Source organism: Rhinolophus sinicus, chromosome 16, assembly GCF_057876585.1.
Source record: "Rhinolophus sinicus isolate RSI-liver-muscle chromosome 16, RSI-T2T, whole genome shotgun sequence".
Lineage (NCBI taxonomy): Eukaryota > Metazoa > Chordata > Mammalia > Chiroptera > Rhinolophidae > Rhinolophus > Rhinolophus sinicus.
Window position 1 is genome coordinate 184,253,272 of NC_142516.1, and position 22,797 is coordinate 184,276,068.

At 35.0% G+C, this 22,797-nt stretch overlaps 1 protein-coding gene across 4 annotated transcripts in view; it reads left to right on the forward strand.

Annotated features, from left to right (window-relative positions):
- NAA16 (N-alpha-acetyltransferase 16, NatA auxiliary subunit) overlaps positions 1 to 22,797 on the forward strand; it is a 55,655-nt gene that overhangs the window by 19,138 nt on the left and 13,720 nt on the right. For all 4 annotated transcript variants that reach the window (XM_074329340.2, XM_074329338.2, XM_074329339.2 and 1 more), the window contains 5 exons: positions 5,060 to 5,166; positions 14,720 to 14,792; positions 16,970 to 17,139; positions 17,491 to 17,643; positions 21,975 to 22,103. In XM_074329340.2, the coding sequence (XP_074185441.1) occupies positions 5,060 to 5,166; positions 14,720 to 14,792; positions 16,970 to 17,139; positions 17,491 to 17,643; positions 21,975 to 22,103 (632 nt within the window). The remainder of the gene's footprint in view (positions 1 to 5,059; positions 5,167 to 14,719; positions 14,793 to 16,969; positions 17,140 to 17,490; positions 17,644 to 21,974; positions 22,104 to 22,797) is intronic.

Consider the following 22,797-nt stretch of genomic DNA (forward strand, 5'->3'; position numbering starts at 1 on the left):
TGTATTTTGTATCCCTAGAAACAAGAACAAAAGAACCCTACGTCTGTCCTTTATGTAAATTGTAATATATGGTATGTATTCTGTGATTGGCTTTAATTGAGCAAAGGCGTATTAATGACTGTGATCCAAGTTGTTGCATGTAGCCGAACTCATTCACTTTTGGGCTGTAGAGGAGGTAAAGAGTACATTAGCTTTTTAGGTAGTTAATATCTTTGTTGATGATTTTATAGAAAATTGTGCTTCTTTTTTCTTTTTTTTTTTTTTAAGAATTTTTGTAAGAGTTTATTTGAGCCCAACTGACTACATATGCCGGGGAGCGAGATCGCAGATGCTCCCTGCCACTTTTCTTAGAGTTGTCTTCATTTTCAGTTGAAAGTGTTCTAGGTTATGAATTATTTCTTGGGACTTTGGGCATGTCTTTTGATACAAATCAGATCCTAGAAAGCTAATACAACTTTAAAAAAATCTCTATTCTAGGCATGGGGTAAGGAGGTAGTGTATTTGTTTAAATAATTAGGCTATACTTTTTATCAAAACATTCATAGAAATTAAAAGTATTTTAGTTGACTTAAAAAATACATGAAATACCTTTTAGAAATGTATTGGTTTAAATAGTAGATGGGAATTTATTTAAAAAATTCATTTTCCACGAGTACATTTCAGTTCCACAGATGATGAATAATATTCTTCTGATCCTCACATTTTTGTTTTGTATTTGTGAAATACTCAGAGCAGATTTCCCTAATGTTTTCCAGGGCACATTACATCCAAGTGGATATTAATAGGCTTGGTGGGGAGGGAGCTGGTGTTCTTCAGTCAAGTGAGTTTGGGGAACTTTGGGGTAAACAAACAGGACTTCTTAGAACTTTAATACATTCATTGTGAATGTCCAAGATGGAATATAATGTGCAGGGAGGAGCATTTTCTGGGTCAAAGTGTTTTATGGAAGATGCTTGGGCTCACATTTCTACATCTCCTTTTTAAAAAATATAACAGGTTTTTGAAATGTAATTCACATACCATAAAATTCACTTTTTAAAGTGTGCAACTCAGTGTTTTAGTATATCCATGGAGTTGTGCAACTGTCATCAATATCTGGTTTCAGAAAATTTTCCTCACTCCGGAAAGAAACCTGTACCCATTAACAGTCACTCCCACCCCTGCAACCCCGAACCCCCCAACCCCCGACCTGGCAATCACTAATCTGCTGTCTTTATGTATGTATTTGCCTGTTTTGAACATTTCATGTTAATGGGATTAAACTATAGGTAGCCTTTTGTGTCTGGTTTCTCTTTTTTTTAAGTCAGTTTCAAGGTATGTCTTGTGTTCCACAGTGTGAGTGGGTATATTCTGTTAGTTTGGAGTTTTCAGATGCATTCATGTGCCTCTTAGGAAAAAAAAGAAAACTTATTTAATTTTAAGATTACAAGCAAGAGTTCTTAGTTTTATTATTCCTTTATGGAACATGGGCCTTCAGATTTACTAGATTTATTTTCATAGTCAATAAAGTTTGCTAAAAGCTCTCAGTACATGATAGGAAACAATTTTATTGAAAGATAGTCTGGAACCAGCTATTGATTGTGAAATATGATTTAGGTTAAAGTGGAGTCATCCTGTATCCTGGGACAGTCTGCCTTTGAAATACTGTGAGGGTCTCTCTACAAGATAGGTCTCAGTTAGGGGTCTGTCAGCTGGCACAGGCTTCCAGGTCATCGTCACTGTGAGGCTCTAACATACATGTATTTACAAAGCTCCAGTGAACATGTAATTGTTCACGCATTATATGTTCAGCAAACATATAATTGTTCAAAGATTTAATTGTACCTGTGCAAAAGCTGAATACTTCATGAAGTATTTTTGCCTTTCTAGAAATATTTTTATGTGAAATAAGGTATCTGAGCATATCAAAAGCAAATAAGAGCTTTTCCAAAAAACATGATTGAATTTGAGAATGCAAGGAATTTGAGAAAATTTTTGAAAAAGGCTTTACAGTTTTTAAATAAAAAGGCTTAATACTTAGTAGGGAACACAGAAGTCCTGGGGTGATCCTCTAAGAGCCTAAAATTTTAAGTACTGTAAAAATAATGGAGGGATATAGCTACTTTTCAGAATAATTAGTATAATTCGTCGTGTTCTATTGGTCTACACTGGTCAAGGTTACGAAAGAGAGGGGGGATATAATCCAGAGTATTAAACAGAATGCTAATCAAATTTTGCACTATTATTTTTGTTCCATTGAATTATTTATTTTCAGATATAATTGATACATAGCATTGTATAAGTTTAAGGTGTAGAATATTGATTTAATACATTTATGTATTGCAATTTTATTACCACTGTAGTGTTAGCTAACACCTCTATCAGGTCATGTAATTATAACTTCTTTTTTGTATTGAAAAACATGCTCCATCATTTACAATGAATTTCCAATGAATCAGACACAGTCTGATCTTGTTGTTTATGTTAATTATTTTAGCAGTGGTTTTGGGGACATCAGTTTTTATGTGAATCTATGCTACACATCTAGAGAGAATTAGCATAACATCTCTGTAGTCAGATAGCCTGTTTGCAAGCTTTAATGCTAGGCAGGCACGTAATGATTGATGGGGTTTTTCACCCCTAAAGGAAAGACTATGGGAGTACTAAAGAATTATTTTAAAATAACTAGGAAGAAAAGAAATGATTTGTTTTTATGAAAGGGTTTTTCTTATACCTAAAGCAGTATTATAAGATGGATAAATAGTAATTTTTGGATATAGTATGTGACCGAGCAGTTGACTAGCTGTGTGTAGGCTTCTTGTTCAGATAATACATTCATACAAAAAAGTTTTTTTTGTTTGTTTTTTTTAAAGAGGGTGCTGCTCACAGTGGCCCATGTGGGGATCGAACCGGCAACCTTGGTGTTATCAGCACCACGCTCTAACCAACTGAGCTAACCTGCCACCCCCTAAAAAGGTTTCTAAGTGAAATTTTTTTTCTGTTTCTGTCCCCAGGCCACCAAGTTTACTTCCCTGGAGGCAGCCATTACCACTAGATGGTGTATTTTTCCAGAAATAACACTGTGCATATATAAGTAAAAATATGTGTGATGAGTTTGTGTATAGCTTTCCTGTTTTTTCCCCTTTTGTACAAAAATGGTGGCATAGATTGTTTTGTACCTGTTTTTTTTCCCCCACTTAACTCTGTGTATGGAGTTTGGTCCTATTTCAGCACATGAGAGCTTCCTTGTTTTTTTCTCATAGCTGCACAGTGTAAATAACAGTTTAATGGGAAAAGAGGCTTTCAGCATTGTGGATAATTGAGAGTTGAGTATGTCATAGTCTTTTAAAATAAAATCTACTGGCATGATCTGAATGGACAGAAATTTGACCAAGAAGTTGAGTTTAGAGTCGCCTCTGACATGAAGTTAAAGTGCTTGTTTTTCCAGTGGATGGTAGGAAAAGATTTTTATACAGTAGCTGTCAGCTATCAAGACGTATAGTGATAGACAACATTTATTGAGTGGTTACTGTTTGCCAGACACACTGCTTACTCCTCTGTACTCCCCGTCTTGTGTGAGCCATACAGGAGTACTCCTGAGGCGAGTGGTGTTACCCGCATCTTACAGTGGAGAAAGTGAGGTTTTTAGTGGACAACTTATTTGTGCAAGGTCATACAAAATAAATGGAGGTTTATGCGTTCCTGTAAGCAGCAACATCTCTTACTGTCTACCACAATATTGTTAACTTTTACTTTGTATCAGAGGATGTGCTGGAAAGATTGGATCTCTGAAATCACTTTTGATTTTTAAGGAAGTAATGATGTGTATTTCACCCAAAGAAATTTTGTGTTGTCTTGGTAATTTGATGTTCAAAAGACCTATCCTTTGTATACGATCTAATAAAAGATTAGTGATTACCTGAAAACAGTCTTTATAGTAAATTGAGTTAACAGATGTTTTATGTGTTTTTATATTTGATAAGTTTTCCGCTCAATAAAATTTAGATTTCTCTTTTTTATGACATCAATTAAGTATGCATATTTTGTTCAACAAGGTTCAAACATAAAAATAAATAAAAATGACCTCTTTGGGTTGTTGGGTTTTTTAATAATGTCTTGTGATTCCTAAAGAAACCATAAGAGTTCATTTCCTTAATCTTACTTTAGGTTAAATCATTCATGACATAATATGTATCTTTTTTATCCAAATGAGTGGACAAATCCATGTCCTCATATATTAATCCTTACTTTCAAAAAGTTCACGTCTGAGTTTAGAACCATTGTATTTAAAATTAAAATTTTTTCAGCTTTTAAAAAGTGATACCAAAATTTTTTGGTAAGAGTTTGGCAATAATAGAATTATTTACTTGATGTTGCAAATAGGGTGTTTATTTTAATTCTAATATTAGCATGTGCCAAGGCTCAGTCTAATGTCTAACATACGTTCTTATTGTCTTTCTCACCCTTGGAATGTTAAGTTCCATGATTTTTTTTTTGTTTTAATCACTACTATATCCCCAGTATTGGCAACAGTACCTGGCACATAGTAGGTGCTTGGTCAGTGATTGTGGAATGAATGAAGAAGTAAATCACTAGGTTGATTAGGAAAACATTTGTAAATACTGCTTTATGTTTAAAAATATTTTTTGGCTGCTACATGAATGTAGTGTTGGTTATAGTAGAATCTTTAGTCTGCAGAGTGCTTTATGAGCGTCTGCAGGTAGTAGGACTACGTCTGTAGTGGTCAGTGAGAATAGGAAGGACACTTGCTATGGAGACTATATTCAGAATGGATAGTAGGTTACTTTAACTCTAAGCTGCACAGTCATTTTGTTTACCTATCTTTGGATGTGTTCCTTGAAGATAGTTTGAACCTAGATCTAGGAAAGAAATGTAATTGCAAATTGAGATATTTGGTCTTAGGCTTTTTGATGGTAATGAGCAAATAATGTTGACAGACTTTTTGGGTTTAAGAATTGGAGAGGAGGACAATTGTTTCTGAGTGAGTTTTTATTTATAAAATCATTTTGAGAACTCTTTGCATTAATCAAAGTATAACAAAGTACACTTTTGTTTCTAGGTGACAAATTTAGAGAACTAATGGACAAGTTCCTGAGGGTTCACTTCAGTAAAGGCTGCCCACCCTTGTTTACTACTTTGAAATCTTTATATTACAATACAGAAAAGGTAAAATTTTGTCTTCATTCAGTTTTGCTGTAGTCTTTTTACTAACTTAATTATTATAGAAAGACTTCCATGTAAATAATATGCTATGATTTGATCATTTTCTCTGTTCTAGTAATGTTACTCACTTTAGTCTAATATTAGATGAACTGAAATTATGTGTGTATAGTGTAAGTACTGTCAAAGTGAATGTCAGTCTGTAAAAGCTTTATAAAAACACTAAGATGATAGAAGTTGTTTTTAACGGGTATACTTTCCTATAAACTTTGACATATTGTTACCAGAGGTCTATTTAACTATTTCGTGATTATCTATTATAGTATGATTGTGGATTTTTAAATTTGTTATGCATGCTTTTAAAGTTGAAGTGTGGATAAATTAGTACAACATTAAAATGCCATTTGGTACTATTAGTTTTAACTAATAAGGCTACATCTTAATAAAGATAGTTTTGTCTAGTTCTTGAATAAAGAGAATAATACTTTTCTATTTTTTGAAATTAGAAATGAGGCACTTGGTCTTAAATTAGAAAGATAATTAGAAAATTAAAAGTTAATAGAAAACAATTTATAATTGTCTTTCCAAACCCGCTTAATAATAAATTAATAAAATTAAAAAATAATAAAATCTCTACAATTTTGTGTTCTTTTCTATAATCAGCTTTTGAAAGATACTAATGGATAAGGAAAATATTTTATTAGAAATGTCAAAATATTTTTAGTTAAACCTCTATCATTTTGTTTATTTAGCTTTTACACTAAAAGGGTCAACTGATAGTATCTAATACCTGATTAATAAAAAGTGTCATTTACATTAAAAAAATCTACAGTTCTTTATGCTTTATTTGACTGTAATGGTACTGCTGTCTTTTTTTTTTTTTTGATAGTCACTCTTATGAAAACATGTAAGCAGTGCCTACCAGTAATTTCTTTGGGTTATTTAAATCCACATTTACCACAGTTCCTTTTTCTTCTTGCAAATGTGACTGAGAAGAAAGGTGAAGTAAAAGTCAGAAATAATAAAGAACTTATGTACGTGAATTAGAATACTGCTTTTGGAACACATTCTTGCAGCAGCTACTGAATAAAGTGGTTATTAGTGGTTATTAAAGAATTTGGTTCTCGCTTTCACTGGCTTTCTCAGTTTTCACAAGGGGCTTAGGCTTTTCCCCCCCAAATCCCTTCAATATTGACCCAAAATTACCATCATAAAGGTGTTAAGCATTTGTTGGTATTTTATAAAGCATGGAATTTGCATTTTCCCCTCCTTTCTTCCGTCCCCCCTTCCCCCAACTCTGTTTCAAGCCGTTGTTTCTCAGTCTAGTTGTGTAGGACACAGCTCCCTGGCCCATGCTGGTCTTATGAGCCTAGCAGTTTTTATTTAATTTTAGTTCACCTGCCAAGGCCACAGCCTATGCATCCTTTGTGTTTGTTGTGAAAGAAACCAGAATGACTGTAAGAAAAGGTGCAAATAATTTTGGATTTCCATATAATGGAGAAAGTACTTTCTAGTCTTCTCCTGTAGCCATTCACTGTGTCAGACTCTTGGATGAAGAGAGTGAGTCATCATTCAGGTTTGCCTGGGTTATTCCAGGTGCATTTGATTCCACCGAAACATAGGTGTACTGAATATGAGTAACTTAAAACAACATGGAAGTTGAGTACTTGATGAGACTGAATTTATGAAGCATCAGGTGTCTCAACAAAAAACTATGGCTGTCCATACGTAGCAAGGGAAGGTAGGCTGTTTCCCAGGAAAACCTTTCCTTCTGTGTTAAATCTGCCCATACTATAAAAATACTCCAAGTTCTTCATTCAGTTAAAGAATGTGTGGAATCCTTTAGAAACTGGTGACAGTGGGCACAAAGAGTTACAAAAACTTGGCCTCTTACTCAGTGAAGAAAGAGAATATGATGAACTTAATTGAAATGTTTCTATGGGAAGTACTGAGTCATTTGGCTGTTGCTGGGAAACACCTATAATTTGTTGATTTTTCACTATATTTGATTACTTTTTGTATTTTGTAAAAACCACAGGTTTGCACTAGTTTAATTTTTATAAAATACATAAAAAAATAAACATTTCAGGTGGTGAATTAATTATAATCAGTTCATGTTCCATCGTATGCGCCACATGTTGGGAGATACTAGAAATACTTTGGATAAAGAGCACTGCTTTGGAATCAGGCTTGGTTTGTCATCCTGACTCCATCACTTACTTGCTTGAGCAGCTAACTACCAGAATCTGTTTCTGGATCATAAAATCGGGGTTGATGTGTGTTTGGTTGATGTAGGGATGATGCGTTACACAGTTGTGTGTTTTAAATGATAAAGATTGTAAAGTGCTTGTTTCAGAGAAGATATTCAGGAACCAGTCATTCTCTCACCCCCTACTAGTCATACCTCATCTATGAAAGAAATTACTTATTTCATTGTAGTGTCGTACTTGGACAACTTACATCTGTATCTAGCTCCTTTGAAACCCAAATTGTTACTACTCGTACATTTATTGGAAATTAATCCAGCAGTTGTGGTCCTTGTTGATACACTATTATGCTTAGTTTTCTAATTTGGGTGAAAAAAAAAAGAAAAGATCCTTTCAGTGGCTTTCGTGTTACATTTTAAATGTGAATTTGTACCTATATTGTGAAAAATTGTGTATCATGTATGGTGGTGTAGGACTTTGTCTTTAAGGTTAATAAAGAATTCTTTTAACTTGTACATACAAAAAGCTGATCAAAGGCTATACTTTAGGAAATTATCTATGGTAGTCACAGTATTTGCCCAGGTTAGATATTGTTCGCAAAAAAATAGATTCTTCAGTCTTTATCAAATCCAAATAAAATATGTAAGTCAAGAGAAGGTAGTTGAACTTAGACATTTTTCAGTTCATAAAAAATGTTGGCCATATGTTTTAAGCTGTCCATTTTGAGGCTATTTTTTATTGTGACCTTAGATACCTAACTTAAGTAGATTGACTTTCTTGATTTTAAATGGCAGTGGCAAAATAATATTTTCAAGAATAGCCATTATGTATTAAGTTTTACAAAGAAGGAGTTGAATATACTTCCTAATGAGAGATAAATGGTTAAGTAAACTTGAAAAAAAATGAGTCCTTACACCCGAGTAAAACTCCTTAGACTAACTTTCATAGACAAATTTGAAAAATTGAAATTGTGTACTTAATTACTGAGTTAGTGGCGATGATGAAATTTTTTTAGATTCAAGAAATATGGCTAAAAAAAAAAGAAAAGAAAGAAATATGCCTAATGAACCAGGGAAGCCAGTTTTTGCAGTGTTTTTATTTAGGAGATTTCATATGGGCTTTCCATTATCTTGATTTTCCTCAATTGGGGTCTTGTTTTGAAGTTCTGAAGCTGAAGATCTATTTTATTTAGTAGTGTTTATACTCCTTTATGAAGAATTATATGTAACTTCAGTATGTTTTGATGCACTTTTTTATTTTTTATTTTTTATTAAAGTTTATTGGGGTGACAATTGTTAATAAAGTTATACAGATTTCAGGTGTACAATTCTGTAATACGTCATCTATTTCTCACATTGTGTGTTCACCACCCAGAGTCAGTTTTCCTTCCTTCACCATATATTTGACTCCCGTTTACCCCTCTTCTAGAACCCCCCAGCCCCCTTACCCTCTGGTAACCACTAAACTAGTGTCTATGTCTATGAGTTTTTGTTCCTTCATTTGTTTGTCTTGTTCTTTTGTTGTTTTCAGTTTTATATACCACATATCAGTGAAATCATATGGTTCTCTGCTTTTTTTGTCTGACTTATTTTGCTTAGTGTTATAATCTCAAGATCCATCCATGTTGTCACAAATGGTACTGTTTCACTTTTTCTTATAGCCGAATAGTATTCCATATATATACCACAACTTCTTTGTCCATTCATCTGTCGAAGGACATTTTAGTTGTTTCCATGTCTTGGCCACTGTAAATAAAGCTGCGATGAACATCGGAGCACATATGTCTATGGATAAATGTTTTCAGATTTTTGGGGTCATATGCTGGGTCATATGGTAATTCCATTCTTAATTTTTTGAGGAACCTCCACACTGTTTTCCATAGCGGCTGCACCAGTCTGCATTCCCATCAACAGTGTATGAGGGTTCCTTTTTCTCCACTGCCTCTCCAACACTTGTTACTATTTGTCTTGTTGATGATAGCCATTCTGACTGGGGTGAGGTGATATCTCATTGTGGTTTTTATTTGTATTTTCTGCTTTTTTTTTTGTTTGTTTTATTATTGAACTGACTTTAAACATGTTTCACTCTTACGCAAAGGTATATAATACCTTTATTTAAAACTTGCCCTACCTGCACTTTTTGCAATTGCCAGTAGATGGCACTGTAAGTTCATAAAAAATATTTGGCTCTACAAATTGAACAACTTGAGTATGGTTCAAAGTCTGGAAAGTCTTTTAAGTTGCAGGTATTTTAAGTGAGAGTGATGGGGTCGTATTGATCACGGTGGGTTAAAATGTCTATTATCTTTAATTTTGCTTTATAACAGCCTCTTTAATTTTGCTTTATAACAGTAGTCTTTTTCAACTCAGTCTTAAGCTCTAGTGTGTATCAGAATTAACTGGAGGGCTTGCTGAAATTAGATTGGTGGGCCCCAGAGTTTCTGATTCTGTAAATCTGGGGTTTGGTCCAAAAATTTGCATCTCTAACAAATTACCAGGTGATGCTTGCTAGTGTTGATTATGTTAATGATGGGAGAATCACACTTTCAGAACCACTGTATGTTTTAAAAAATTATTGTGGTAAAGTACATTTAACATAAAATTTACTATTGTAACCTTTTTTATTATTTCATGTGTACAAAATAACAGTGATTAGACATTTACATACCTCACAAAGTAATAACCCTAACAAGCCTACTGTGTAACCATTTTTAAATGTACAGTTCAGTAGTGTTACATACATTCACATTTTTGTGCAACCAGTACCACCATCTGTCCATCTTGTAGAACTGACACTCTACACCCTTTAAACACTATCTTCTCTCCCAGCCCGACAGCCATCATTATACTTCGTCTGTATGATTTTAAGTACTGTTAAGTACCTCATATAAGTGGAATCACATAGTGACTGGCTTATTTTACTTAGCATGATGTCCTCAAGGTACATCCATGTTATAGCATATTGCAAGATTTTTTTCCTTTTTAAGGCTGAAAAATATTCTCTTTTATGTATATACCACATTTTACTTACCTATTCATTCATTGATACACTTTGGTTGCTTCCACGTTTTTACTATTGTGAATAATTCTGTTATGAACATGGGTGTACAAATACCTCTTCGAGACCCTGCTTTTAATCCAGTGGCTACATACCCAGAAGTGGAATTGCTGGATCTTTTAGTAATTCTGTTTTTAATTTTTTCAGGAACTGCCAGAATGTTTTCCATAGCAGTTGTACCATTTTGCATTCCTACTAATAGTGTACAAGGTTCCAATTTCTTTACATCCTCTTCAACAGTTTTCTTTAAAAAAATTTTTTTTTGATAATAGCCATCTTACTGGTTATGAGGTTGTAGCTCATTGTAGTTTTCATTTGCATGATTAGTAATGCTGTGCAACTTTTCATGTGTTTATTGGTTATTTGTATATATTTTTTGGAGAAGTGTCTATTCAAGTACTTCGCCCATTTTTGAATTGTTTTTTTTTTTTTTGGTGGTGTTTTTGAGTTTTAGGAGTTCTCTGTGTATTCTGGATATTAATCCCTTACCAGATACATGATTTGCAAATATTTTCTCCCATTCTGTAGGTTACCTTTTTACTGTGGGTAATGAGTGTCTTTTGATGCACAAAATTTGTAAATTTTCATGAAATCCAGCTTGGCTTTTTGTTGTTGTTACCAGTCCCATTGGTGTTGTATACAAGAAAGCATTGCCAAATTCAGTGTTGTGAAGCTTTTGTCCTGTGTTTTCTTCTAAGAGTTTTGTTTTAGGTCTTAAATTTAGGTCCTTGACCCATTTTGAGTTCATTTTTGTATATGGTGTTAGGTGAGGGTCTAGCTTCATTCTCTTACATGTGGATATCCAGTTTGCCTAGTACCATTTGTTGAAAAGAATGTCCTTATTGAATGGTTTTCACACCCTTGTCAAAAATCATTTGGCCATATATACAAGGGTGTATTTCTGGGCTCTCTATTTTATTCCATTAGTCTCTATGTCAGTCTTTGTGAAAATACCAAACTGTTTTGATTACTGTAGCTTTACACTAAGTTTTGTAATCAGGAGTGTGGCTCCTCTGGTTTTATTCTTTTTCAAGATTGTTTTGGCTATTTGGGGTCCTTTGAGATTCCATGTGATTTTTAGAATTGGATTTTCTATTTCTACCAAAAAAGTTACTGGGATTTGATTTTGACAGCATTGACTCTGTAGATCTCTTTGGGTAGTATTGACATTTTAATAATATTAAGTCTTTCAATCCATGAATGTGGATTTGTCTTTAATTTCTTTCAGCATTGTTTCGTAGTTTTCTTGTACAAGTCTATCACTTTTTTGGTTAGTTAATTCCTAAGTATTTTGTTCTTTTTGATGCTCTTCTGAATGGAATTGTTTTTGTAATTTCCTTTTCAAATTATTTATTGTTTTTATATAGAAATACAACTGATTTTTGTGTGTTGACTTTGTATCTTGCTACTTTGCTCAGTTCATTTATTTTAACAAGTTTTTTTGTGGAATCATTAGAGTTTTCTATAAGTAAGATACCATCTACAAACAGGTATTTTTACTTCTTCCTTTCTAATTTAAATGCCTTTTATTTTTTTCTTGCATAATTGCTTTGGTTAGAACTTCCAGTACTGTGTTGAATAGAAGTGAAGAAAGCAGGCATCCTTGCCTTGTTCTTGGTCTTAGTGGAAATGCTTTCAGTCTTTAACCTTTCAGTATGCTGTTCACTGTAGGTTTTTCATATATGGCATTCATTATGTTGAGGTAATTTCCTTCTATTCCTCGTTTGTTGAGTGTTTTTATAATGAAACGGTGTTGAATTTTGTCATGCCTTTTCTGCATCAGTTGAGATGATCATGTGTTTTTTTTCCCCTTTTGTTGATGTGGCATATTATATTGATCAATTTTTGTATGTTGAACCATCCCTGCATTCCAGGAATAAATCCCACTTGGTCATGGTGTACAATCCATTTAATGTGCTGCTGAATTCGATTTGCTAGTATTTTGTTGAGGATTTTTGCATCCATGTTCATGAGGGATATTGATTGATCAGTAGTTTTTGTGTCGTGTCTTTATCTGTCTTTGGTGTCAGAGTAATGCTGGCCTCATCGTATGAGTTTAGAAGTGTTTGGTGGAATTCACCAGTGAAGCCCATTGGGTCTAGGGCTTTTCTTTGTAGATTTTTGATTACTGATTCAATCTCCTTGTTAGTTATAGGTCTATTCAGATTTTAAGAATAATTTTTTAAAAATCTTTGTGTCAAAGTTTTATTAAAACAGCAATATTGTTGTTTCAAAAGAATGTATGCATATTCTACTACCCTAATCAATTTGGTTATATTTTCGTTGAGAATGTATCTATACATACATGTTTTAGTGAAATCATATAAATTCTTTCTATTTTATTTTTGTGTTACTTAGACATTTTCCGCACTGTTAATATGTAGTCCCACCTATTTCCTTTTTGCCTTTCTGTCTTAGAGAATTATGCCATATGATGTAACATCATACCTGAAAGATAACATGTAGGTCTGAGCAGTGTTTTAGTTTGGTCTTTTTTGGGGGGGTTTCATTTTTGACTGGTGTCTGTGGGATAATCAGTGGCTTCTTGGACACTATACCATGTGATTTTTTTGGGGTGGGGTGCTAATTTGGATTCAAAATTAAGCTAATTAAATCATACCATCTTATATTCCATGGAAAGAATGAAGAGGTTTCTTTTGTAGCCATATACCAAAATCTGTTTAGGACTTTGTGCTACATGGTCTGCTCTTTAGCAGCAGTAGAACTATAGTGAATTTTGGTTAGTTTGTAAAGAGGCCTAAGGAAAGAAAATATAATTGTTTTTCTGAAAATAAAAGTGTGTAAAGTTTCAATTTTCACAAAAGAGTAATCAGTGTGTCAGACCTTATTTTAGTAGTAGGTAGATAAGTGAATTTGGGTCAGAAAATCTATAATTGTATAGTACAAATTCTCACTTTCTGCCTTTTTACTGGGGCTACTGACAATAGTAAGCAAATCAGAGTCGTTTTAAATTTCACTTATACTTTTCAAAACCTTTTCATTTTTTTGTAGGCATGCTAACTGATTGATAAACAGAATAAGTCTCCTTGTTAATTTTATATTTACTTATATTTAGATTGTTGTAATAAATGTTTACAAACTTGAAAAAAAGGAAATCACAGTTTATTTAATGATATAATTAATTTATAGCATTTGGTATTAGAGATGATAAGGCATACAGAGCCCTGAGACATAGGTAGGTAGGACTTCTGAATGAGAGGCTGGTTGACTGGCTGGTTTGTCCCTCTGTAATACCCCACCCTCACCCCAAATCAAACAAAACTTTAAAATTTCAAGAGCTCTTTAAGATTCTTTGGGAACTCGATTTGGAAATTTGTATTTTTAAATAGATTGCTTAATGCCACACAAGGGAATGATAAATTTGTGCCTTGTAAACTGTCACTTGTGACAATTAATGGCTTATTACTATTGTTCCGCTGTCTGGTATGTTCCTTTTCTCTGGTTGTATTAGTAGCATCCCACTTTATAAAATTAGAAAACTTTCAAAATTATCATTATTAAAATAATACCACATTGGTCAGATAATGTTAAAAGTTTTAATGGCTTTTCTTCACTTTTGACCTGTGTTTTTTTGAAGTTCACAAATAAGATGGTATGTTTTCCAACTCATTCTGAACAGTTAACATCAACAGGCATTTAATACCAACTGTACTCATAAGCTGCTTTTTTTTCTGCTGCCACTTCTAATTCACATTGCTTTTTGTTTGGCACTTTCAGGCATAGCACATTTACTGTACAGTTTATAATACTTTAGTCCGACCTGAATATAGCATTGAAATTCAAATCTGTTTATCAAAATGATCACTAAAAACAAAGGTAGTTTAAACATCTAGTTAGGAGTTTACTTCTTCTATCAACTCATTGTATAATTTGCATCATTTCATGTGACTTTTGTAATGAGTGACATTTTAGAAAAATCTGAATATATAATGGCTTCACAACTTCACAAATAAACTGTTAATAATAAAATATACAGATGTGTTTATTGGCAAAAAAAGTTTTTGTAGTAACTAGTGATAATTTGTTTTTCAAAACCTGAAACTACTTGAGATGAGAAATGAATGAGATTCTGTTTTATTATTAATAGAGATCCTTATATTTTCTGTGTTCTCCCCCTTCCCCCACGGCAAGGGGAGCACACACCCTAGTAGTTTAGTTAATGTATAGTCTTTAAATAAGCTGTATATTGTTTCCAAATCTAATTTAATCGATAATAAATATAAATACCTCCAATAAAATGTATTTAAAAATTTAAAACTATGTTTCTTTAACAGATTTCCATAATCCAGGAGCTTGTTACTAATTATGAAGCCTCTCTTAAAACATGTGACTTTTTTAGTCCTTATGGTAAGTTTAAATTAGATTGAATTGGAATTTGATTACTCATTTTGATCCATTTTTAGTCACTTACGGTAAAACTACCTTATGTTTATTATGTACGTGCTACATGATACATGATAGCTATTTACTAAATAGTTTTTTGGATTAGTGAATGAAATGAGAAGAGCACTTCAATTTTATTTAATTTAAATTTTCCATAATATTGTGAGGTGGGAGTTAACCCAATATTAACATGAGGAAACAGACTTGAGAGGTTGAGTGTGTTGCTAAAGATCATGCCTTAGTGTATATTGAAATTTATTGAATCCCTACTTCTTTCTGCCTTTTTTTCCACCCTACATCCTGTGTAACTTGGTTCTTTGTTTCTGTGTTTATAGGGTTATATCAAGGCAACTTAATTTAGAGAACATTCTAGAATGCTTTCAGTTGTGCTTGTGCAGTTGTGTTTCCTCATGTGTCTTTTACATGTCAGTTGCCCTTTTGTTTTGTTATTCTGAAACAAATTTTGTATAAAATAACAAACAGAAATAAATAGAATAACGAATCTTGTGTCCCCATCACCCAGCTTCTGTTATCAATGTGTTGCCAATCTTATTTGAAGTACATTCAGTCTACTTTTTCTGGAGTATTTTTAAAGCAGTCATACCGTTTTCACCTGTCAGTACCTTAACACGTTGCCTACGGATCACGAGAATCTTCACGAGGGATTTAAACCCCGCCGTACGCAACGTGTTAATATGCATCTCTAAATGTTTAAAACATTTAAACCGAAGCTGTAAGCACAGTGCCATCTCACACAAAATGAACTCATACTGGAGTATCTAACACCCAGTCTGCACGCATGTTTGCCCAGTTAGCTTTAAAAGTGTCTTTGTATAATTGATGTATTTGAATCCACATCCAGCTGAAGTCCACACTTGATTTTTATGTCTTAATATTCTTTTAATCTTGACTAGGCTATCTCCTCCCCACTTTAAAAAACACTGTTTATTGAAAGGTCATTTGTCTTGTGGAATGTCTCCTGTTCTGGACTTGGCTGATTTGCTTTCTCATGGTATCATTTCATATTTTTGCTATCATCCATATTTCTTACCAGCGCACGGGTAGATTTGCAGGCTTGATTAGATTCATGTTCCATGTGAATACTTCATAGGTGACACGTTGTACTTCCTGTTTCTCACACCTGGACCCAGATGACATTCTCATTGTTTGTCTCGTTGTGAGGTTACGGTTGCTCGGGGTTCAGATGTTGTCAGCCTTCCCAGGAAAGAGCTCCTCAGGGCCTCTCACCGATGGTTTTAGCTGCCACCGAGGGTCACTGCCCCAGTCCCTTCAAATCGTCATTTATTCTATATTTATTAGCTAGAAACCTTCTTAGAAAGAACTTGCTCTCATCGAATATTTGGTTTCCCGGAAATAAAGTTATATAAGAGGAGCAAGGTAAATGCTGGGCTCTTTGCCTTTACGTATTATTTGTGTTTTAATTTACACTAATTTGGGTGTTTGCATCGTTGGCATTTCATTCGATCAGCTAGTCTACGAGACCTGTTTTTTCTGATGTAGTGTGGGTAAATTCTTCTTTCCACTCTTTATTCCTCATTTTATACCTGTAGGTCTTCTGAAATCTATCTGGAGAGCTTGTTATTTCTTTATTGACTCTTCTGTAGCTTGAGGATGCAGGGTGGGGGACCGGCGAGAGCTCAGCTGATTGTATGTGACTGCCATTGTCACAAAGGATTACTTCTGTCAGGAATGTATCGTCTTCATACCCTTCAACTTTTGAGTGTCGAGGCTGGGCGGTGCTCGGCCCTGGTGCTTCTTGCCTCTTGGTAATCTTGTGGTGGTGGTTAGACTTGTCTTCTCTCCAAGCTGTTTTCCTTGACCTGCTGGGCCTGCTGCCTTTGCCCTTAGCCTGAGAATTCATAGACTGAGCTCCCTCCTTTCCCCTGAGGTGGGGGGTAGAAGCCTATGAAATTAACATCTTGTTTCTCTGCTTGGCTGCCACTTTTTGAACTTGATGGCATGAAGTCATACCTCTTTCTGTTGACATAGGTCATTTTTGCTGGGTTTTTACTGTTTATCATTGTAATAATGATTTCATTATGCTTTGTGGAAGACAAAATGCGTGATATCCTTTACTTTGTTTTCTTCCCTGTAGTAATTTTATATTTGTTTGATTGCAGAGAATGGGGAGAAGGAACCCCCAACAACACTGCTCTGGGTTCAGTATTTCCTGGCACAGCACTTTGACAAACTTGGGCAATACTCATTGGCTTTGGATTATATTAATGCTGCAATTGCTAGTACCCCAACTCTAATAGAATTATTCTATATGAAAGCAAAAATTTACAAGGTAAAATTCTAGTCATGGTTTTTGAGTAGTTGAAGAATTTGGCCACCTTAAGAATCCTCAGAGTTATTTCTGTGTAGAAATAACTTTTATGGCACCCTGATAATATATTTCTAATACTAATACTGTAATAATCCTAAAGAGTTTTAGGTTACATAGTTGTGTAATCAGTGTGAATCATTTGATTCAGCTCTTAGTAAATGTGAATTTTAATTTATCTAAAGATTTCTAGATAAATTTTACAGAAAGGGTACCAAATTTCTAATTTGTCTTTATAAGCTTTTACCGTTGATATTGCATCCATATTCTTTTAAACATAAACTGTAATTTCTTGAATACTTTCGTCTTTTAAAGCATATAGGTAATCTTAGAGAAGCTGCAAAGTGGATGGATGAAGCACAGTCTTTAGACACAGCTGATCGATTCATCAATTCCAAATGCGCAAAATATATGCTTCGAGCAAATATGATAAAAGAAGCAGAGGAAATGTGCTCCAAGTTCACAAGGGTAGGAAATAGCATATACTTGCCTGACTTAGTAAAATGAAACTGAAGTTCTGTGGTGACTTGTGAAGTTTGCCACTGAAGTTAAGAATTCATTTTTGTTATTATTTTATTATTATTATTTATTATTATTTTTGAATCCTATTTAGCTCACATCCTAAGTATGGTTTCTTGCTGTGGTTGAGTGTGTGTGTGCACGTGCTTCTGGTGGGGGATGGTGAGAAGCAATGGCAGGAGTCAGATAGCTTTATACAGTAGTAAGCACTGCCATAGTTCAGGGAATATATGTAATACTCGATTTACACTGCTTTTGTCTCACTAGCGATTTGTGACTACTGTTTAATTTTTCTTTTACAGTATTTTACTTCAGAATTGCTCATAGAACCTTTTCTGTGTAGAACTAATGTCCATGGACTACTGGTCTATGACATTCGAGAATTTAAGTTCTCTGAAATTATTGGGCTAAATGTTTGTTCCTTTCCTTTCTGTCCTTTACCATCTTTTCATATTCTTTTCCACATTGACTTTGTTACATTATAAAAATAGTACATGTTTGTGGTTAAAAATACAAGTAGACTAATGGAACAGAATAGAAAGGTCAGAAACAGATTCATGTATATTTGGAAACTTCGTATATAACCAGAGGTGTTTTAAGAGTCAGAGATGAAAAAATATTGCTGAGACAGTCAAATAACTTTCTTATCTTACGCTGCACACAAATCAATTCCAGGTAAAGTTCTAGGTATGGAAAGCAAACCTTTCAAACTTCTAGAAGAAAGTATAGAAATTTATCTTTAGGACGTGAGGAAACATCCCTTAAGACACCAAAACCATAAAGTACAGGAGTAAAATTGATACACTTGGCTATATTAAAATTAAAGATAACGTGTAACAAAAATGACCATAAGCATAGGCAGAAGATAAACCATAGAATTGGAGAAGATATTTCCAAGCCATATAATGAAAAAAGAATTTATAATGTACTCCAAAGAATTCACTGAAAGTTATTTAACACATTGAATGTGACATAGAGGCATAATGAGGAAACCATTGCTGCAGGTTTGTTTTCCAAGTTTTAATTAAGATACTTTGAAATAAGTAATTTATATTTCCAAGTGCACATTACATAGAAACACCAGTCTTTACAGCTGGTGTTTGCAGTAAGCTATTTAGGATGAAAACAAATGACCACTATCCTCTGTGATACTAATTATTGCTACTACAGCACCAGCGTATCACCTTCCTTAAATGTTAACTAGATTCTAGTTGTGTGTGGTTATTAATGGAAACCCCTTATAATTTAAAAGCCACAGAATAGCTTGAACTTTTATTATGAAAATTTAACTACTCACAAGAATGTTGTCATAGAAGTACACACACACACACACACACACACACACACAACTCAATAAAAAGACAAGACAATACACGTATGGGCAAAGGATATGAATAGTTCACTGAAGTAGAAAATGGAATGGCGAAAAAAGACGTCTTCATAAGTTGTGAGGGAAATTATAAGATATTTTGTACCCATCAAATTTAAGAAATTTAAGTCTGATATTACTAGGTATTGACAAATAGTATGTCTTACATACATGCACATATATATAAGACAAATATATTTATGAAATACGTATATTTTTCTGATGACAAAGAAACAGAAATAGTCTGTAGGTAGTGGCTTTTAATGAAAATTAAATGTGTCTTACCTATTTAATTTTTATTAGGGCCACTACCTATAGACTATGTGTTGTTTCTTTCTCATCATGAAAAGGGCTTTTTCATCTGAACCTGCCTTTTACTTTCTGATATTTACAGTAATGCTAATAATTTGTGTACCATTTGTAAGAAGAAACAGAAAACTGGTTTTAGCAATTATTAAGCATTGAGCTAAGTACTTTATATACATGGTGTCATTTAATCTTAACAATCCTATGATATCATTACCTTCATATTACAGTTAAGGAAATGTTTAGAAAGGTCAAGTACTTTGCCATCTGGAGATCACCCAGCTAGTCATTTATTTGGGGCCAGGATTCTAGTGTGTCTCTGACTTTAAAATCCAGGCATTAGGATTGTGTCATAGGAGCAGAAACTACAATGACTAGTGTTTATAAAACTCAGATGCTGTAGGATGAACAGCAGATGCAAAGTGGCAGATGTACTTAATGTTGGGGAAAAGTAGTAGCAAGAATGATGAATATTAGCAGAAAAAAATTAGGAAAATAGTAACATTCTTTCCGCATTTTGTCATGTGTTTGTCTGACATTTTACAGCAAGATGGTTGAGGCTCTGAAGAGGTTACCTGAATCATCTTTCACAGAGTAAATAGTGCTGGCATTCAAACTCTTCAATGCCCTTCCCACTATATCATAATTTTGAAGGTTAGAGGGAAGTGCGACTGTAGATACAAAAGCAGTGATGTTTGTAGAGAAAAGTACTACCTGGAAGGCCAAGGTAGAGATTAGAAGTAAAGTGTATTATAGAAATGTACACTTGAAACCTCTGTATGCGGTATGATAAAAAAAATGGTGAAATGTTTAAAAAATATTACAGTAAAAGACACATTGCCATTAATCCCCCTCAAAATACCCCCCTTTCTTTGAACACACTTCTCCCATCGTTTTCGCCACTTTCTGAAGCAGTTCTGGAAGTCCTCTTTTGTGAGTGTCTTTAGTTATGCTGTCATGGCTGCCTCGATGTCCTGGATTGATTCAAAATGTTTACCTTTCATCGTCATGTTGACTTTGGGGAAGAGCCAGAAGTTGTATGGTTCCAGATCCGGAAAATAAGATGGATGAGGACACACCGTAATGTTTTTGTTTGACAGAAATTGCTGTACCAGAAGTGATGTGTGACACGGATAGTTGTCATGATGGGGGATGATTTACTGTACACTTTAAAACACACCTCTCAACCGTAGCTCACACCTGACTGACTGCACCAAACAAGTTGAAACTTGTCACACACTGTTGCTAAGGTTCAGTGCCCCGCTTCCCGTATTGGAGATCCCTGCCTTTCTGTTGGATGGCACTCGGCAGCAGCATTTCCTGTATTTTGTGATCTCAACGGAAAGGCTCCATGTCACACAACGCTTCTGGTATGGCAATTTCTGTCAAAAACATTATGGTGTGTCCTCATCCACCTTATTCACTGCATCTAGCACCATGCAACTGCTAGCTCTTCCCCAAAGTCAAAATGATTCAGGACATCGAGGCAGCCACGACAACGCAACTAAAGACCCTCACGAAAGAGGACTTCCAGAACTGCTTCAGAAAGTGGCAAGAATGATGGGATAAGTGTGTTCAAAGCGAGGGGGAGTATTTTGAGAGGTCTTTTACTGTAATAAATTTTTTTTATTTAAACATTCACCATATTGTTTGATCACACCTTGTAATTTTGCTAACCATTATCACCCCAGTAAATTAAAAAAAAAATGAGTACACAAAACTTCTTAAGTTAAACAAGTCCAGTGATTAACACACACACCTACACCCACCCCATCCCCCAACCAAACCACAGACAACTGGGGTGTGTTGAAAAGGCACAGGAGGAAAGAAGGAGAAGTGTTGGGTGTTTGAGAGTAGTCACCAGCATCTGTGGCTCAGCTAGCCGGTCACACTTGCTCTTTCTTAGTCATCTACTCTTGACAAGGTGCCGTGCTGTTTCGAGAGTGTGTTCAGTGCATCCCCACTGGTTCATTGGCCGGGCATGTGGAAAACTGAGCTGGGGAGGAAAACTGCTAATGACCTCAAATAATCAGTTTGTATCTGCTTGCTAATAAGTGAATGAAGTGCTCACATTTCCTTCTTGCAGATTTTTCACAGTTTAGAGTTTTTATACACAGTTAGAGGCTTTTTCCCCTCTTCTGCCTCCCCCTACCTCCACTGTGGTTCAAGCCGTTGTTTCTCAGTTTAGTTGTGTAGCACACAGCTCCCTGGCCCATGCTGGTATTATGAGCCTTGCCCGCCCCCCCCCAGGCAGTCGGTTGCCGGTTGGCCAGTCATGCTGGCTGTCAGCCACTCACACTGGCCACCCCGCTGCTCCCAGCAACTCATCCTTCCTCCGGCTGCTCAAGGCAGCCCAGCTCCAGGGAGAGCTGTTGTTCACAATCTTAGCGGTAGAGGGCGCAGCTCACTGGCCCATGTGGAAATCAAATCGGCCACCTCGGAGTTAGGAGCATGGCGCTCCGACCACCTGAACCACCAGGCTGGCCCGATATATTTGTTGCTATTGTCATAATATTTGTAGCTATAGTTGTAACAGAGAAAATGAGATTATTTTAGGATCTCTTTTATTGTTTGCTGCTTATTTTTATGAATGATTCCATTTCAGGAAGGAACATCTGCCATGGAAAATCTAAATGAAATGCAATGTATGTGGTTTCAGACAGAGTGCATTTCAGCTTATCAGCGTTTGGGGAGATACGGGGATGCACTGAAAAAATGCCATGAAGTGGAAAGGGTAAGTTGATAGAATTTTGACTTTATTTTTCTCCTGTAAGGTGATGAAAAAAGCAGGTAGATTTCTACACGGGATCATCTACCTCTTTTATCTACTTTGGAAACTTCGTTGTGAAAAAATTCTTGATGTTTAGCCTTTCAAACATGCAGAGGTTGTGAACAAATGATTACCTTCTTTTGATCTTCAAATGGTTATTGCAACTTCTCCATATTTTTGTCTGAAGGAAGAAGGAAAAGATTAAGTTAGTAAGCCATTATGGCAGTTAGTAATATATATTCAAAATTTCTGTTCCCTAATCGGGCCATTATTTGATTTTCATCACCAGCCTGGAAGGATACACAAGCTGATGGCCACCTCTTTCCCCTTTATGTCAGGATCTGCTCAGTAGTCAGCCTCTCTCCAGTTTGTCTTCCCAGGATATTTGTTCTCACCTTCAGTGCTTTGTACAGCAGTCTATGACTGGTTTGCAGGCTTATTTTATCACTTGCTTTTAGGATTATGTGTGTGATGTGCCTTAGAGAGGGGCCTTTTCTTTTCCTTTGTGTGAATTTTTGTTTTCCTGTTCTTTGTCATCTCTGAAGCACTCTCCTTCCAAATGGACAACAGGAGGAAAAGAGCCACAAATGCACCCCTGAGGCAGTCCTCAGCAGCCCTCAGTTGGGGCACTCGGCACCACTGTTCCCATGCTGACGCA